At 41.2% G+C, this 11,804-nt stretch overlaps 1 protein-coding gene across 1 annotated transcript; it reads right to left on the bottom strand.

Moving 5' to 3' along the window:
- Positions 1 to 934: 934 nt before the first annotated feature.
- On the bottom strand, positions 935 to 7,278 carry LOC143893008 (F-box protein At5g03100-like). Its single transcript, XM_077397934.1, has 4 exons — positions 6,919 to 7,278; positions 1,886 to 2,976; positions 1,634 to 1,789; positions 935 to 1,521 (listed from the first exon to the last, which is right to left on the bottom strand). The coding sequence occupies exons 2-4, from the start codon at positions 2,807 to 2,809 to the stop codon at positions 1,225 to 1,227; spliced, it is 1,377 nt and encodes a 458-aa protein (XP_077254049.1). The 5' UTR covers positions 2,810 to 2,976; positions 6,919 to 7,278; the 3' UTR covers positions 935 to 1,224.
- Positions 7,279 to 11,804: the final 4,526 nt, after the last annotated feature.

Here is an 11,804-nt window from a genome sequence, read left to right as displayed (position 1 = left end):
GAGACAACACTAGTTCTTTTTCTTTCTTTTTTTATAGGTAAACTGGGATTAAACCTCTGACCTGTAGGTTGCAGGAAAAAGCCTTAACCAGTTGAGGTAGGCACTCAACCCCAGCACACTAGTTCTTAGTGCTGATTACAGAAGCTATTCCCTTTATCCCTTTTCCAACTGACTCACCTTTTTTTTTTGAGATCCAATTGACTCACTCTTACTCTCTAAAATGGTGCGCAACCGTGAAAACTCACCAATTGATGCCAGTGAATTCATTAGTAGTTGATCCTATAACCTCTTAAATCTGAACGAATAGCATAAAACCCTACTTTGAAACCAGAGAGAGAGAGAGAGAGAGAGAGAGAGGATGAAAATTTTTGGGGCTAAAAATTTAATCTTACTGGCCTAGACATGGTGGGGAATGGCGCAATGGACCATACAAAGTTCATATGCATTTCCATTAATAGCAAGGACTAGAGTAGAGTTTCAGTGCTTTACAAGAAGCACCATGAAAAAACCCCTTGAGCTTTTACCAAAAATGAAATGGAAATGAACCCAACCAGATTTCAAAGAGCGAGCCCAATCCAAATAGCCAAGACCAACCTGAGTAGCACCCTACTTATTATTCTCCCATATGCACAGGATAAACGCATGAAAATTTATAGAAAAATCAGTAGGCCATGTTTGCAAACATGAACTTTTTCCTCGTTTTTAAACCATTTCTCAACCTTTCCACACTCATGCTCTCTTAATTCTCTCTTCCACCTCCTTCCCCCCATCCCCCATCCTTATCTCTCTCACCACTCAATAAATTAATAGTCCATGAAAAAGAATTTCATGGTTGCTAAACTTGGCCTAAACAAACAATGCCTCCCATGAAAATTTGAATTAGGATCCCCATAAATGCGCCACCCATGAAAATTCGAATTAGGATCCCAGTAAATGCCCCTCAAGTCCCATAAGAATTGAAAATGTCCAAGTAAATCAAAGACTGATTGGTGCAAAGGTTACAGAAATAAAGAACATCTTCCGATAATCCAAGTACCTTGAGCTGTTTCTTCAGGAAAAGCATAACTTGCAGAAAGATTAGTTTTTCTGCAGTGATATGCATCTAAATACAATAACTAAACCAAAACAAGAAATAAATACCTTTTGGATGTCATATTGATCTCAGATGGCTTTGCTCCTGATCATCAGCAAGGCTACACTACAAGCAAACATCGTCTTTAAATACTACTCGAATATAATCTTGGCATCTAAAGACGATCTCGGTAATTGCTCTATTTCCTCTATTTCCTCCCTCGCAAGATGAATACATGCTGAACGTGGAGCTACTATCAAGAAGGATTCTAGGACCACAGCCTTCTCGAGTAAAAAACCCATTAACCATGTCTTATCATCCAGGCGCTCAAAGCCCTTAATTATCACTTTCTTGAGATGACTGAATACACAAACAACAGCTTTCAGCTGTTCTCTCCAATAATCGTTATCACCACCACAAACAAATGCAAATCCACAAGGACGGCTCATCTGCCGATCCAAATATAAATTGAAGTAAAGCAGAGCGTAAGTGTGGTTTCACTAAATAAAAATCAAGACCCAAAACTAAAATCAGTACAGAAAGTAAAATGAAGAGACTCACATCAATAACAAGCTGCTCTAAAGGACAGGTGCTGAAGAAAGTGAGAACTAAGAGCATGTGTTCAGCCATGATGTCATTAAGCAAATGCAATTCCTTAAGGCAAGGGAACCAACGAGGCGGTGTTATTCGTGAAAAGAATAACTCTGAAGATAAAACCTTTCAAACAATGGCAGTGTCAGTCAAAGTTTACACCAATGGGCAGATAACCAAATTCTCCGGATTAAATAAAACCAGGGGCAAAGGAAAATTAACCTGAATGAGTGAACTGCATATGGTTACAGTGCTGATGTGAGCAAGACTAACCACAAACTTTCTGTAATTTGAACGAGCACCCATAAAATTTAGACGTCCAATATTGAGCGTGATGTTGGCCAAGCATGAGATGTTCTCAAAAGAAAATGCTATAAAGTTCCCACGATAATGGAGGGATAACAGGTTGGGAGCAAATAGATAGAACTTCCGAAGATGCCAACAATTGGAAAGTGTCAAGGTCTTGAGCCGGAGGTCGGGCATAGATATCTTGAGATTGATAATGTGGTTGCAATTGTTCAAAGTCAAGCTCTCAAGACACAGGCAATCCGCAACAACCCTATGAATCTGCTCGTCTCTAAGTTTGCAGTTCGTTAAGGAGAGGCATTTAAGGGATACAAAACCCTTGTAAGTAAAAGAATTAAATTCACACTGGCTCAGTGACAATTTTGTTATTGATGAGCCACAATAGAACACACAATCTGGCAGCTCAAAGGGAACTCCAACATAATAAGCCCTCTCCATGAAGTCAAGATCGAGCTCTTGAACTCTCCTTTGAATCGCAAAATGGACCCATTCCTTTGCATTAGGAGAATACTTTTCGCCGATGTAAAAGGAAAGTTGAAACCTCTTCAACTCCTCACCATTGTAAAAGTGCAGAAAATGATCAACAATCCTAACAAATGTTTCTCTGTTTCCACGGGTTCCAAGGTCATCATGGTTAAAATGCAGATAGGGGTACAAAGTCCAAACATGTCTCCATCTTTTAGATAGAACTCTCATTCTCGTGATAGTTTTCATCGGAAGCAGTGAAAGAATGACTGCAATAATCTCATCTGGTAACTTGCTAATTCGATCTTCGGTAGCTCTCTTTATTCTCTTCAACACTCTTCGTGCTATAATTTCCTTAGCCTTGTTCCGTTTCATCTCCGAAATTTTAGGATCGGAGATTAGGAAGCACTAGTCAATTGCACAATGTGAGAAAATGGCAGTTTAGGCCGTCAAACAGTGCACCTACTTTCTGTCGTTAAAAGACTACTTGAACTGAAAAAATTATAGCGGCAGTTTTTTTTCTGTAGTGGGGCAGATGAAACCTGTTCCATGAAAAAATAAGCCTTGAAAATTAAAGGAACGAGAACTAGCAGTAAGTTAAGGAACATAGAAAAAATATTGTTAAGAGGGTATATCAAAGCAAACTACAAAAAGAAAAGAAAACAAAGAGTTTTTGGGATTTACGGTTACTGGGAATTGTGATTTAATGAAAGGAAATATCTTTAATAAAAACATCGCTAATTAAGGAAAGCAACCGTGTATTGCATGGACCCACTTCCAAGTGTACAGCTATAGGTCCATGAACATTGTTGGAAATCAAAAGTCCAGCATATTGCCATGGATCCCACCCTTATCGGATGATGCTAGTCCTTGGATCAAGCATGATGAAAAAATGTCCAACAGATGCCTTTAAGCCCTTGATTTTTGCATGCCTCAATCTAGCAAATAAGGAGCTTTGCCATCATACATGGCGATAGTCCATCAGATCAACGGTCCCAATGACAAAACCCATGTCATTTGTGGGCTGGATGTGGGCAGCTTAGAGGGCAGTCGAGAATCAGCAAAGCCCAGTCATCCATCAGATACGATCCATTACTTTCTGAAGCTATGGCCTTTTAAGATTACGAAAGAGAAGGGAAAGATTGCTTTCTCTGCTTTTACCTTCCCATGTACTTTTTAAACTTTGAAATTTCCGCAACTTTAAACGGCTCTCTATTCTTCTTTGTTTTACTCTTTCCTTTTGTGAGCCACCAAATTTCTTTTCAGAGGGGAGGGAGGGTGCAAGATTTGCATACACTAAAATTTGGATTTTCTTACTTTGCGCACGATTGTGGGAGAGGGCTGCTCCCTTCTCCTTCGTCCACCCCATTCCCAAGAGACAAGGCTGATCCTTGCTCTTGCTGGAATTTTCAAGGGCAAATCCCTTTTCACTGATCTCATGTGAGGGTTCTCGCACAATCTCTGCTCCCTTCTCCTTCATCCACCCCTATGCCCAAGAGACAAGGTTGATCCTTGCTGTTGCTGGAGTTTTCAAGGGCTGATTCCTTGGTATGAACTGATGCAAGAGCCTCCCCTTTGGCATTTTTACATCAATTCTTACAGCTCATTAGTCAACGGTTTTTTATTTATTTTAGCTTACTAGTGCTAGCTTAATCATTTTAGTAGTATTTCATGTGCTTTTATGTCATTTTAAACTAGCAAGGGTAGTTTGGGAAAACAACGTTTCATTAGGGGTATTGTGGGCATTACATATATTTGAGCTAACCTATATAAAGCCCCTCCCATGTAGGTCTCTTTAGATTTTGTTTGAATTTGAAATTGTGTAGAAATTCTTCCTCTAGAGAGAGAGAGAGAGAGAGATTAGGTTCTTCTAATCTCTTATCCTTTTTCCTTCCTTCATCATCTTGTTTCACGCAAGATTCAACTCAGATCTGAGTTTTCCTGCATCTCCATGCAAGAATTGAAGTTTTCATTGAAGATCTGATCTTCTTCCGAAGAACGACGAAATCGCTTCCGCGGCCACTTGAATCACTAACCTCATGTGAGGGTTCTCACACAACCTCACCTCATATTCCTTGTGTATGAAGATTCACAACAACTACTAGTTCATAAGAACCGTGTCTGTTGTTTATCAGTTCATGAGAGAGGCTTCATAGTTCATGGGAGGGGCTTCATCACATAAAAGCTCGCTTCAGGCGCATCAGTTCATGGTGGAAGCATATTTCAATCGTGTAAAAGTGTTGATTCACACCACTTTTTCTATTTTCAAAATCCTTGCAAGATGGATCACGTTTTAACATTTTGACTGTTATTGGAGAGTTGTTCCAAACATTTTCAGATCTGTATTTGTCATTTTTACAGTTCAAGATAGCTCTCTTTAAGCTATGTGTACTCCATCTAGAGCGTGGTTAGGAATATTTTGTGGACACAACCCTTATTTAATCAGATGGAGCACAAATATCGCCGAAAAATTCTGTCGGAATATCCCATATCTGAATATATTTTGTTACGGTAAGATAATTATTCATCATCTAAACATTTGGGACATTTTCTGCATATAACATCTGTCGCAACAAAACCAAAAAATCTCATTCGAATGAGAATCGAATAGAACAAACAAAGACTCTCGTTGAATCCTAAAACCTATTAGTAGATCGTTGTCTCCTTTAGCCGGTTGTCTGTGGATGCACTCCTTCGTCTACATTTCCCACACTGAATCGTCATTGAGAATGAACACTAAAAAATCTAAAATTGTACAAAATTTTAACTGTGTCAACCTATAGTAGGACCTAATGACACTCCACAAATGCTCTAATTCTTTATGGGATGATGACAGAAACACATAAAGTGGGATCCATAGATCCGGTCGAGTAGGACTCAACTGATTTAAGATTCAAATGGATTGTGAAACTGTCATAGGTTGATCCAATTGAAATTGGGTCGGCTGGCAAACTTATATTCGTAGGCATTGCTTAGAAAAATCTGTCTGATATCTTTCTAAGATATATGGTTGTCAGTGAGTAGAATTTGTCTTGTTCTTTCAGATCTGTACATTTCATATAAAAGTGGCTGACTTGCTCAATTGCATAGGTCTGTGACATCACCAAGTAGTGTTTGCCTTGCTATTCAATGACAATTGCTAAACATCATAAATGTGAGTTTGTTATGAATCTCTCTTGCATCTCTTTTACAGGGGTTGCGGTTATCTGATTGTAAGGGGCCGTTTGGATACGCGGATTTTAGAATCCAGGTTTTTAGTTTGAAAATAGTGTAAAAGAGGGTTCATGATCAAGCTGCTGTATGCTGTCCTGACAGCGTTTCTTGGATTTTAAGTGAGAAATTCAGGTTTTAAAAATCTCTCCCGCATCCTGAGATTTCTAAAACCTGAAAAAATGGGAGGATCGGCTACTCTCTTGCTGTTGGAAAGAAGGGCAAGAACTAAAAAACGATTGAAAATAAAAAATGACGGCTGGTCCGCTTCTTCTCTTGTCTCTTAGCTACAATTTTGAAGAAATCCCGGATTCTAAAATCAGCATATCAAAACGGCCCCTAAGGATTTTACTTTTAAGTGGATCACAAATCAGAGTTACTAAGTCATGATCTCTTCATAGAGGAAACAAACTGATCTCTGATTTATAGTGGTAACTCAATGCAATGACTTCTTTCTTCTGAACAATAAGGAGGTGGGGAGGGGGGGATTAGTGTTTTAAAGCATTTTTAAAGGACAATGAAGTACAATCATCTCAGATTTTTAAAGCCAACCACAGCTTGAGATCAAATTGAGTCTGGCTTGGTTGATTTTCGAGATATAGTTGTCACAATCCATTGCATGTTAACGGCTCCAACTATCTTCAAGAAGCTGTATTCCAGCACAGCACTAAGCTGTGATTTAACATTAACAAATAAATCAATGCCCACATTTAAGGCTATTTAGATCGTTCTTTCCTGAGCTTAAGAAAGTCACTTTTGAAAAGCTTATGCAAAGTACTCTTTTTTCTATTTCACTGTTCCAAATTTCTTTGAATGAAGGATGGCCACTAGGCATTGCTATAAAAAAAAAAATAATAAAAAAAAAAAGATAGAAAGAAATGCAGCATGAAAGCAGCATCTAAGATCAAAATCCAACCCAATATAAAACCCATTCCTGATCACAAACAAATGCAATCCTACCAAACATTCAAAATATAAACCATGGAACCTTCATGCAAAATTTACTTAAAAACCAACACAGGTGTAAAAAGAATCATTCACAGTGAATCGCAGTTGAGGAATGAGAATGAAGCACATTCGACATAAACAACAGAAAATTGTACCAAAACCACTCTTGTACTCAACAACCAATCTAAAAGCCAAGTATCGAGATCAAAATCAAAATCAAAACCAAAACCACTCTACTCAAAATCAAACCCTAAAAACATCATTTCTGGAATAAATGACCAAATCAACAACAAAAAAAGAAGAAGAAATTAGAGAAATCGACATACCTATAATGACGAAATTCCTTCGAAAGTGAAAATGGAGGGGAAAAGAGACGAGAACGGAGGTTCCTCTTTCAGAGGGATTTTTCTGGGAATAAGGGTCCAAGGAAAGCGAAATATATCGCAGAAAGACATTTGGGTCCAAACCGGAAATGGGAATCATCAACGAAAACAAAAGAATCAACACGCGATTCACGTGACCACAAAGCGACACGACATTGAAGTTCCTGGATTTATCGGCGGTTCCGATTGGTTCGATGGCCTTGTGCATCCAACGATCAAAATTCATCTCGGGTCATCTAGCGACCTCAGTAATTTCTCTACAACGAGACATGCTCACACTTTACATAATAGACACCCACCTTTGCTCGGTCTGTGCCATCCCCATCAATCTGATAAGTCCTATTCTGCTGGGTCTCGATTAGAGGTTGCAATCAAGGGAAGGTGGGGTACAACACTATAACTACATAATAGTGGTTATTTTCTCTAGGTTGAGATAGTTGTTGAATTGGTGATATAAAATCATTGTATTTCTTAAGGTTGCTATTCTATTAATTAATTTCTCTACCAAGGGGACATTCTTGAATGCATTTTATAATTCCAATAAAAAGGCATTCTCAATGGTTAAGCTCATTTCATTCACAGATTTTAATCAATGGACACAAACATGGATGGTAGAGATAGGGTGTGAGCCAGCCCTACCCATTTGCTTCCCAACGGCTAGGATTCAATGCTGTACCTAAAAGTACAAAAAACCCAACTGAAAAATCTACTCCTTTTCCTCAGCACCCAAAAAGAAAAAAGTAAAAGAACAAAATCATACGACTTTCCACTCCCATTCATGAACAACCATACATACCTACTTACCATCTCACTCTCCATCATTTCGACTTGAAACTCTTACACCCACCTGCCCTTCTCATTTTTCTTCCAGATCTTCCTCTGCCGGCGACAGCTCTCCGCGGGCAGCTTCTGGTTCATGCCGTTGGGTCCACGTGGCATTCTCCTAGTGGTCTCCAAAAAGACAAAGAGGATGATTGCTAGAAATGAAATGGCTGTAGTGGGAAAGGTTAAACCAAAGAGGGGTTTGTGCGAGACATTTAGCCATGAAGTTGGCTTCTCTTGCAGTAGAGGCTGCCACAGTGGAAGAGAAGGGCTCACCATTGATAAATTTTCAAGGTGGGTTGGTAGTACATTTATATACATTGCAGGTAGAAAAGAGAGATTCGCACCCTACCGACACCACACATTTTGAAACTGCTTGTGCCTAATAAATAATAAATAATGAAAGGCACTCCGATGCTGGAAATTTTGATACATGGCTACTACCTACCAAAACAAAATTTTGATACATGGCCCACACATTTGCAAGCCCTGTCAGACGCAATTTGGAGGGAAGTGACATATTCACTCCCTTTTCTTCAGTGAAATATTCACTCTTTTTTCTTCCCTGGGCCACCCCACTCTCCTATATTTACGACTAACTGCAAGTAAGAAGAAGGGAGGACCGAGGATATATCATTTCTCTATTTGGACCCCTAAATTGGTGGGGCTCATTTTTCTTTTTGTCCTTACTAGAATTCCTCATTTGAACTATTATTTAAAAGGACAAATTTGCCCTTAACTACCATGGTATTGACATTTTTGCGTTAGAACCAATTGGTCTTGGTCCTAATACAAACTAGGCATCCCTGAAAAAATCAATGGAGGCGCCCTTGCAGCTGATTTTTTTTTTTTTTTGAAATAGGTAAGCTGGGGTTAGGCAGACCCCGACCAGATATATTAAGAAAGATCAATAAAGATACTACAAGAAAACAGAAAAGCAAGCCCCTCGCACATCAGAAGAAGGGCAAACAAACTATCAAAAGGGAGCCAAAGGCCATCCAACAAAACGGCAAAGACAAACAAAGGAGAACAACCTAACCGCTTCAGCAAAATGAAAACAACAGCCACAACACTGCCAAAATTCGAACAGCTACCACAAAAACAAACAGCACCAGAGCTAACAGCAGACCCAAAAACACCAGCACCAAGAGCAGACCCCAAATCATGATCAGCCTCCCGGAATGAGCCCACGAAATGGGGACCTTATTCCAGTAGTGGGGATCAGGGAGATGGATGGCAGCACACAGGAAGAAGGAGGCTTAAGGAGGGAAGCATCTGACTTTCCTTTTTTATTCTTCTTGTTCTGAACTAAATTCCAAGGACCTTCAGACGATGGGGACGATAAAGAGAGAGAAAGGTCCGGAGGCTTGGTCTGCTTTGTAGATGTCTCGGGGATATCAGAGCCAATGACTGAGAATTTATTTCTAGATAAGGCACTATAGGTAGAAGGGGTTTCAGGATGATCCAAGCTGATCCTATTATGAGCAATTGGAGAATCAGAACTTAACTGAACAGCTTTATCACTATCCTTAGTGATTGGCCTCCATTCCTTTCTGGATTGAACAGGAAACGAGATGGGCTGAGAGAGAAGGGGAGGAGGCATTTGGTTCTTAGGGCATCCTTCAGAAGAATGACTAAAGTCAAGACAGGTTTTGCAAGGTTTGGGCTTCCATTCATATTCTACAACCTGAGTTTCATCTCCAGTAGGGGTTTGGATGTGGACAACATCAGGAAGGGGGCTTTCGGCAGTTATTTCGACACAAACTCTAGCAAATTGTAATCTTGAGGCCTCAGCAGTGTGAGAATCCATGTATAAAGGTTTGCCAATGATGCTAGATAGCTTTCCAATACCTGTAGGAGTCCAGAATTTCAGGTGCAAAGCAGGGAATTTAATCCAAATTGGGATAGTTGAAAGTTTCAGCTTCTCCAAAGAACAGCCTGGAAACCATTTCTGCAGGATGAGAGCACGACCCCCAAAGGTGGTGGGGTATTCCATGACTTTAATGCAATCCTCTTCCAGGTTGAACTTGAACAAGAAAAAGCTATTAGGGAGAGCAATTAGATCAAAGTCCCCTTTCAGCTGCCAGATTCTCAATAAGTGATTTTTAAGAGCAGTGAAGTAGGGCCTCCGACCAAGAAAATAACCCAGAAGACAGTTTTCCCATTTAGACTTTGCTTCACTAAAATCACCCTCCTTGAAAGCTGCCTTTATTATACCATCTTCAGTAGTTACCGGGTTGAAAAAAGGGACAGAAGTATCAACTGCTTTGGTTCGACTTTTTCCAAACACTTCATTCCATTTGCCCTCTGAAAATAAGCTAACAGGAGGGGGGATTGAGGAGATGGAAGGGGCTGGTCTGGAAGAAATGAAACAGGGAGCAGACTCCATGGATCCATTAGCAGGATTATGGGAGCTGCTGGGAGGACAGTTGGCCAGCATCTGACAGGAGCCAATTGGACTAGCAATTTGATTGATAGAGGGGGATGGGAGACGAAAGGTACAAGGGGTAGGACCAGCTAGGAGAGGCCAGCAGTCACTACACATGAGATCAGGGGGAGAAGCTTTTTTCTCAAGAAGAGGACTAGAAAGGTTTTCATGTCCAGCAGTTTCACTCAGAGAGCAGGGGTTGCCAAGAGGGGACTCAGCTTCACAAGGTTGGACTTCCGAAGAGAAGGACGGATCCGATTCAGATAAGAGTAATGCTTCCTTCTGAGATTGCAATTTTGAGCTGAGAAGGGAGTATAAATCTTCTTCACCCTCAATATGGATTTGAGGTTGGGCCTTTGATTTTCTTCTCCCATTCTTTCTCTTTTTGGACGATGAAGAAGCTTTCGAAGTAGGAGAGCTGAGCTCCTTTTCTATAAGCTTGAGATATCGCATCTTCTCTGGAACTGATAGCCGAATGCTATTAAAGCCTTCATCATCACGGAGAGCGCGGAGGTCCAGCAAAGTCTTATTCGGATTAGGAATCAGGTCGATCTTGTGCTTGACCAGATCAGAGAAAGAAAGAGGTTCGATCTCGGAATCGCTTGCAGCAGAATTTTTGATAGCATTGATGCCAGGAGACCAGAAGTTAAGACACCCAAAAGAATGGGGAGGAATTTCCTCATCAGAGCCATCATGAGAAGAGTCAAGGCCCTCCATTTGACCTTAAGAAAAACAGAGGCGCAGATCTCTCTCACACTCCAAAATGGACGGTCACCCTCCACCCGATGAGATCAAAATCTTGAGACTCACCAGATTCCGGTCGGGAAATGGCTTGGATTCAAGAAGGCAAAGATGAAACCTCCAAACCCACCAAACCCTTCTCCCGCTCCCTCTCCCTCTCTCACATGCCTTCTCCGGTAAGATTTCTCCAGACCGCCGCTGGAAAGGCAGCTCCGCCGCTGGTCACAGATCTGAGCGCTCTTCCAGTGGGTTTTCTTCCAGTGGGTCACAGATCTACAGATCTTGGAGCGAAGATCTCTCCCCTCAATGCCGAGTCTGCTACAATCACAACTGTTGATTTCCCTAATAGACAGCAGAGGCGGGATCTCCTCCTCCTCCTCCTTCTCAGGCCGTCAGGCGGGATATCCTCCTCCTTCTCAGGCCGTCCTCCTTCTCCGGCGGGATCTACTCCACCTCCTAGCCTACTAGTAGTTATCTTACCACGTTTGACCGGGCAAGACCCTCCTTTACTCTTTCCAACCCTCTTTCTAACCCTCCTCCTCTTCCCCTTTGGCAAAAACCATTCCCACCCTTTTGCCCTAACCCTAATCTCCTTCTTCCTCCTCCACTACTTCCACCGCACCATCATCTACCCAAACCTCCTCTTCCTCCGCCGCCAGCTAAATACCCCTCTTTCTCTCCGTCTTGCTTCTCCGGCCTGCCTGAGTGTGAATCCGTTGTACAGACCTTGAACAGAACCTTCTCCCCCAGTAGTGGGAGATCTGAACGGAGGTTCAACGTCGGAAGAATCTGCGCTGCCTAGGCTGAGAGGGAGATGTAGAAGGCCGGAATCTCCGGC

The sequence above is a fragment of the Tasmannia lanceolata genome, unplaced genomic scaffold (genome assembly GCF_043159265.1).
Source record: "Tasmannia lanceolata isolate RefF3 unplaced genomic scaffold, GAP_Taslan_0.1 ptg000015l, whole genome shotgun sequence".
NCBI classification, from domain to species: Eukaryota; Viridiplantae; Streptophyta; class Magnoliopsida; order Canellales; family Winteraceae; genus Tasmannia; species Tasmannia lanceolata.
This window is presented reverse-complemented; position numbering and strand designations above follow the sequence as displayed.